The 7,379-nt window shown below is 31.9% G+C and overlaps 1 protein-coding gene across 1 annotated transcript; it reads right to left on the reverse strand.

Annotated features, from left to right (window-relative positions):
• Positions 1 to 734: 734 nt before the first annotated feature.
• LOC133674766 (zinc transporter 4, chloroplastic-like) lies at positions 735 to 3,837 on the reverse strand. The gene is made up of 4 exons (XM_062095992.1): positions 3,542 to 3,837; positions 3,399 to 3,456; positions 2,255 to 3,009; positions 735 to 1,703 (listed from the first exon to the last, which is right to left on the reverse strand). Exons 1-4 carry the CDS (start codon positions 3,554 to 3,556, stop codon positions 1,248 to 1,250), a joined length of 1,284 nt encoding a protein of 427 aa, XP_061951976.1. The 5' UTR covers positions 3,557 to 3,837; the 3' UTR covers positions 735 to 1,247.
• Between the last annotated feature and the right edge of the window lie 3,542 nt (positions 3,838 to 7,379).

The raw sequence follows: 7,379 nt of genomic DNA on the forward strand, positions 1-7,379 counted from the left end.
TAAATTAGGTCATTTTTTTATTTTTTTTATATCAGGTTGTCTCAGTCTGATAACTCGAGTCATGAATTTTGTGGATTAACTCAGGTTGTTTTTTATGTTTTGTTTTTAATTGATTTCTTTTTCAATCTCATCCTTCAATATTGCGGTGGTTGGGGATTGAAATTCATAATTTATTTTTCATGGGGTTATCTTAGTTTTATGACATGGGTTGCAAGTTTGACATGTTAACTCGGTTTTTTTTTAAGTTCCTTTTTAATTGATTTTTTTTTTCATTTTCATTCTTTAATATTTAGTAGATTGAGAATTAGGCTTAATAATTTATTTTGATTTGTTTTTTATAGAATTATCATAGTTAAGTCACGAATTTAACACGTTAACTCGGGTTATTCCAGGTCAATTCAATATGTTGTTATTTTAATATTAAGAATCATGAAATTTTATTTAGTTGAATATTATTTTCACGGGTTATATGGATTGTTTTTTTTACTAGTAAAGTCAACCGAGGTATATCAAATAAACCCTTACACAATTTATTATTTTTCCCCTAAAAAAACATTAATAACATTTAAATATTTTTTTAAAAATTAACTTAACCCACAACATGCCACTTCTGAATCATCTAGTCCTATAGTGAGATCCCTCCTAATCCAATCCTCATTCCTGAGCTACATTTAGCTGGGTAATCTTGTCTTTAATCAACTCTTCTTACAGTTAAAATAGAATTGCTAAACTGATGGCAAAAATTCTGGTCCATTTATAGCAGCAATCCAGCCAAGTCATGCTCTATTACAATTGGAAGTTAGGCTATTAAAATTCTGGTCCACTAGGCAGGTAGCTAGCTTCTTCAACTCCATTACAGGACCTCATCATTGTAGGTTTGACAACAACAAAGGCCGAGGATAATATTGCTATGTAGTGCTTTCAGCTCAGCAAAGTGCGTACAAAAGAACACATTACAAGACAGACGCCAGCTTTGGTTATCTATGAATTTGTCCACCACCAACTGGTGGAATCGCCGCTTGATCTTTTTTTTTTTTTTACCTCCATTGTAGTACATACATGTGATTTCATGAATCTGAAAAACAAAGGCTATAGCTTCTGGTTCTTTTCTCCCTATATCTTCTTGTATTTTTCCTAAAAGCAATCAAAAAATCGATGGACGAATTTTTGCACATTCTGCTCTGAAGTGAACACCCAGAAAGGGCCAAAACGAGAGAAACTAAACAGTTCATCTAAAACCAATAAGCTCAAGCCCAGACTGCAAGTGAAGACATCAATCCAGCCCCGAGGAAAAGCATGCAATAAGACACTACTTGAAGTCTAAAATTGCAGCTCATCCTCTTACTAAGAAAATCAGCAGCAATTAGGTCCACTAAAGCCATGTAAACAAGAATCCCGGCTGACAGAGAATCTAAGATGCCTTCAGCGGCTAATGCTCTTGGGCTGTTCGGATTGTAAAATGAAGAAATGGCTGTCCCAATGCCGATTCCTGCAGGGGTTGTTATAGCGAAAAAACATGCCATTATTGTAGTCGACAGTGTCTTAAATTGTGCCTGGGATATGCAGCCTCCAAGCGCAAATCCTTCAAAAAACTGGTGAAATGATAACGCAGCAATCAACGGCCTTATGGTACACGGACTCTGTGAAACTCCTAGAGATAACCCAATGATCACAGAATGTGAGAGAATCCCAAGTTCCAATATCTGCAAATCAAAACAGAACAAAAAACATCAACCTCACAGTCGGCAAGAAGAAAGTTCCTTGCCTACCATCAAAACAACACACTATACGTTTGACTGGCAAACTACTTTTTTCAAGCCAGACGCAACTTCACCACGTGGACAGATGGACACTTGATTAGACATGAGAAAATAAAAACATCGGGCTGAACTAGCCGTGCATGTACCTTCGACTAATCAGGTCATTGCCGACCAACCACTAAAGACCATAAACAAAGTAAAAATATCAAATTGAACAATCCTTGCAAGTTGCAAGTTGCGACTGCTTTACCCTAATAACTATTTGCAGATTTACCAAGCAAGAAATACACGCGCCACCCAAATTACATCATTGACCCTTCCTTGTGGGTCCCACAGCATTGAATATGGGTATTGGCATTAATCACTGTGTAGTTTGTACAGTAACATAAACCTAAAACTACCATTAAGATCGCTAATTTACACAAGCAGCGGCCACCGCTAGCAAGTACAGCAACCGTGCAACAAAAAAGAAAGAAAAGAAACCACATGCTTACCTGTGAAACGACAACGTGCCTCAAACCACTTTCCACATCAGTGACATCACTCTCTCCATGCTCATGACCGTGCTCGTGCCCAGATCCATGCGCATGCCCATGGTCACGACTGCTGACAAGCCCATCACAGGCATCCTGCCCATGAGGATGGTTATGTCTATGGTGTGCTGCGTGCGCATGCATCCCCACAATGTGCATCCCACCATGCTCCTCTTCACCAAACACCTTCCCACTAGACCCATTTAACTCTTTAACTTCTATAATGGGCACGATACCTGATTCATGACCCGGATTCGCATCCACCGACCCGACTCGAACTTGCTCCTCACTAGCCTTGTTCAACCCCTGCTTCCTCTCATAATACTGGGTCCCAACAAAATCAAGAAGCAGGGTTAGCAGAGAAGCCGTCATAGCAAAAAACCCTGAAAATGGAAACTTCTTCCACGGGTATTCAGGTAAGCAAGGATCCGAAAGGGCCTCGGACGCGGCTGATAGCATGTGAACAAAACCGGTGGCTAAAATTACGCCTGCTGCAAAAGCCTTTGCAGACACAAAGAGGCTACCATCGGTCTTGAGGAAGTGGCTGTGCTTTCCGATTATCGGTATTGCAATGCCAATTATGCCACCGAAGAGAATTGAAGCTATGGCAATGAGTTTGAGAATGAGTGCTGATGAGTGGTCTCTGCAGATTTCCAGTTCGGAGGATCCACAGCTAGAATTTGACATTGATTTAGAGATTGCTTCAAATAAAACGTCTGCGTTATAAAATCAAAATAAAAATAAGTTAGCTTTGAGTTAAATTGGCAACAATCAATGTGAAGGTTACAACTCTTTATGATTTTGAAGTCATGAAACAGAAAACTCCACTCAATTATAGATCTACAACACAACAAATAGCACTAAAACAAAAGGCATCATCTTTGAACGAAAAGAAAATAGTGGAGGTTTTATGTAGCATCTTTTCACAATTTCGGAGTTCTAAAACAGAGGATTGCGTTCAATTAAGGATACAACACAAGAAGTTAACACTGCAAAACATTATTGACATAAATAAACAAAACCCAAGACCCAAAATTCTGCCTTGCTTGAACAGGAAAAAGAAAACCCAATCCGAGTGTTAGAATCTAGAATTACGAGAAATTACCCGAAAAGGCTTGAGCTTGTGATTGGAAATGATCCAGGTAAAGCAATTCCCAAAGATCCTGTTACAAATCCCAAGAAGCCAAAATCAACAAAACCATCAAGTATTTTTTTATAAGAGAAAAAGAAAATATATTAGCTACCAACCTCGATGAATAACATGGGATTTTGGAAAGAGAATACGGGGAGTATAAATAAGGTGGTTGAAATATGATGGGGAAACACAATTTCCAAACATTAAAAAGAGAAAAGCAGCAGAAGCCGCGATCATAAAGAGAGAAAGGGTATAGGAAAAGTCTTATCCTGCGTGTAGCGCCACTGTGGGATTGCAGAAATATGTAGGAAGAGAGCGAGAGTGGGAATATTTTCCTGGGGATTATGAGAGAGTGTCGACATTGTTTGACGAAAGCCAAGGGAATGCAAAGAGGTGGCTTCTACAGTTGCCACTTTATGGTAGAGAATGAGCCCGATTATGTCGACACTTTTTGTAACTCTCCCCATCTCTGTCACTTTCTTTTTTTAATCTCTTTCTCTCTCTTTTCTTCATTAATTATTTTCAGAGCGTTATATATTATTACCGCCAATACTAAATTATTTTCAGAGGGTTATGTTTTTCCTTTTCGGTTTTGGAGTGGGGTGAGTAAAAAAAAAAAATCAAGAAAATTGAGAAAATTAAAAAAAATAATTGTAAAAATTAAATGGTAAGAAAAACCCAATTAAAATTTTAAAAAACTCGGCCAGTTTGGTTTGGTTTTAATTTTATAAGCCTAAAACAGAACCAAACCGAATCGAATCCAAACCGAAAAAAATCCAAAAAAACTGAGCCAAACTTTGTCTTAAAAAACCGAACCGAATCGAAACCAGTAGGTTTGAACCGGTTTCGGTTTTTTAAAAGAAATCAGTTTCAGTTTTTTAAAAAAATCGATTTGATTATTTTTTTTTTTGATAAAAACTGAACAAAAAATAAAGTTTTGATCAACCTCCATATTAGTCCTCCAATTATGATGAAAACCACACCTTCATCCACGACCTCTTATAATTTTACCACTAGGAATCATGAGAAAGTAGTTATAGTGCTAGTAGTTTTGTGTGTCTAGGATGCTTTTTAAGCTAGTTAGTGCATGATCGGTTTATTAATTATTTGAAATTGTGGTAGCAGCTATGGTTTATGGTGTTTTTTGCTTAAAAATATATTAAAATAATATTTTTTTATTTTTTAAAAGTTATTTTTTATATCTGTATATCAAAATAATCTGAAAATATAAAAAAAATATTTTTTAACACAAAAAATTAAAATTTGAGGGAGCACGGTTTTCATCGTGTTCCCAATCATGCTTATCCTGTTTATTTTTGCGTTTCAAAAGTGATTTTTAAAAAATTTAAATTTTTTTATTTTTTTCTTTGATTCAAATTAATATGTTTTGGTGTTTTCTGATCATTTTAATGTGTTGATGTCAAAAATAATTTTAAAAAAATAAAAAAAACATTATTTTGATGCATTTTATAATGAAAAATATTTTAAAAAACAATCTCAACCTATGGCAACCTTTGATTCATTGTTGTTATCAAAATAGAGTTAAAAAAACAACCACTCATTTTAAATTAATTTAAAAACAAACTTGTTATTTGTGATGAGGTTGTCGGTTAGACAAAAAACAATTATATAAACATAAAATTAGAGTTAACACTTTAGCCATAGTTTACCAAATAGGGACTTAAAAGATTTTTCATTGTTGGTTCATATAGATAACCGTTAGAGGTCGGACAATTAGACAACTTGTTATTTATGACAACTCAACCTTTAAAGAATTATTCAAAGGCGAAGAAGATCACATTTTCAGGTAATAAATCTCTAAACAACTCTAGATCTATCTAATGAGATCCTAGGTAGGACTCCCAGATAATTTTATTTTTCCTAGATATTTTAGTAAATTTTTTTAATATAAAAAAAATATTTATGTTATAGGAAACTCTTCAACAATGTCCTTCAAATCAGTATAATAAGTTATCCTTGAAATCATGTAAGACATGCCTAGATGTAATCTAATTAACTAGATGGGTCGAAAAACAACTCAAATGACCGGTAAAAATATGATTTTGTTAAAAAAAAAATATTCCAATACAATATTTTTTCTTAAATATTAAGATTACAATATATTAGATCGACTTAAGTTTCACAACTTAACTCGCTGAACCCATGACTTGGGTCCTAGACACCACTAGATTTAATAACCTTTTTGTGAACTTAATTATATGTTTACAAAAATAGATACTTATAAAATCAAGTATTAATCCAGTATCGAAATATTTTTTTGAGACAGAAATAACTTCATGAAAGTAAATCAAATAAATTAGAAAGTTTAATTTTCAATCAACTCAAGTATGTCAAACTTGTGATTTAAATCATGAACTCTTTAATAAATTTTGAAAAATTAATCATTAATTTAAGCATAGAAGACTACAATTGAAAAAAAAAACTTGAGGATAAAAATAATATTTTTTTGACTATTGTAAATTGCTATAGTATTTTTCATAGATATTTTTGTAAATGTTGTAATTGTAATGTAATAATGTAATAATGTAGTAATGTAATTCTGGTCATAAATTATGTTATTATGGACTAAATTGACTTCATAGCCAAGAGGAAAATATAACTAGTAATTTTTTTTAATATAAATATTTGGATTAGTTTATGCGTATCTTAATTAATTTTATAAGTTTTAAAATTAATGATCATATAAGTTTTTAATTATTCTAAAATTTATAAAATTTAAAATGATTATCTCTGTAAAATAAATTTAATACCTAATTAGTTTACGTGTACCTTCTAGTATTCTTGCATCATGCCGTGTTGGTTTTGGAATGCATCTCCTCGGGAGGCAGGATAATTTCACCATGATGTGCTCATCACGATGGATACTCCAACAATCATTGCTCACACGTTAGAGAAAGTCATGTAATAAACTAATACTTTATTGTTTTTTAAAAAATTGAAGTCTAGAAAAAGAAAAGAAATTTTATTTAAATGTAATATCTTTTTATTTAGAAAATTAAGAAACTAGTTATTTGAATTTATTCCTGGCTTAAAAAAAACATATCTTCAAAACTCTCCAGAGTTTTTCTTTATAAAATTTTCATTATTTTTCAAATGAAAAAAAAAACATAAACAATAATTTTTTTTTTATATATAGGCATTCTTAACAATTATATATATATATATATATATATATATATATATATAGGCATTCTTAACAATGTAATTTCTTCATATTTAGTTAGCATTATAAATTTAATTTTTAATATAAATATATTTTTCAGTGAGTGATATAAACTTTTTATGATGATTTTAAATCTAAATAAAATGAAATCAATGATCTAAGATTAAGTTATTGCAAATATAAAATATTAAGATGATATATACAAATTATGGTTTGGATTTTTTATGAAAAATGATCAGAATTTTATTGAATTTCTTTTTTTGGTAAAAAAAGGTTTTTTTTCTTTATAAATGAACATATTTTTTATTTTCCTTATTAAAAAAATTAAAAGAAACAGAATGAAAAATAATTTCATGTTATCCCACAAGTTATTTTCCAATAATTCCAAAAAAAAGAAATTTATCTTTCCAAAGGTCCTTTCCCTCGCTAAATTCATTATTATTCAGTGGAGCTATGTTGTCCACGTCCATTGAACACTGAGGCACGGCAAGGTGGCTATCACGGCAATTGTCAACGATTTGATTGCCAATTGTTTTCTAGTTTAAAACGGAGCGCTTTAGTAACTTCGCAAAGTCAGACACTTTTTTAAGTAAAATAACACGCGCAAATAAATAATTAAGAAACCAGCACGCTTGATTAAATTATATTCACAACTATTTGTAGATACTATATTTGACTTTTTTAATAAATTAATATTAGAATAATTTTTTTTAATCATTATCTTTATATTAAAAAGAGTAAATTTTTTAATTCAAATAATCAAATTT

The sequence above is a fragment of the Populus nigra genome, chromosome 15 (assembly GCF_951802175.1).
Source record: "Populus nigra chromosome 15, ddPopNigr1.1, whole genome shotgun sequence".
NCBI lineage: Eukaryota > Viridiplantae > Streptophyta > Magnoliopsida > Malpighiales > Salicaceae > Populus > Populus nigra.

Bases quoted from the DNA above. Each gene is read 5' to 3' on its own strand.
- LOC133674766 (XM_062095992.1), bottom strand. The intron at 3,010-3,398 runs GTAATTTCTCGT...TTTATAACGCAG, and splicing joins ACAAGCTCAAGCCTTTTCGG to ACGTTTTATTTGAAGCAATC. The intron at 1,704-2,254 runs GTAAGCATGTGG...TTTGATTTGCAG, and splicing joins GGCACGTTGTCGTTTCACAG to ATATTGGAACTTGGGATTCT.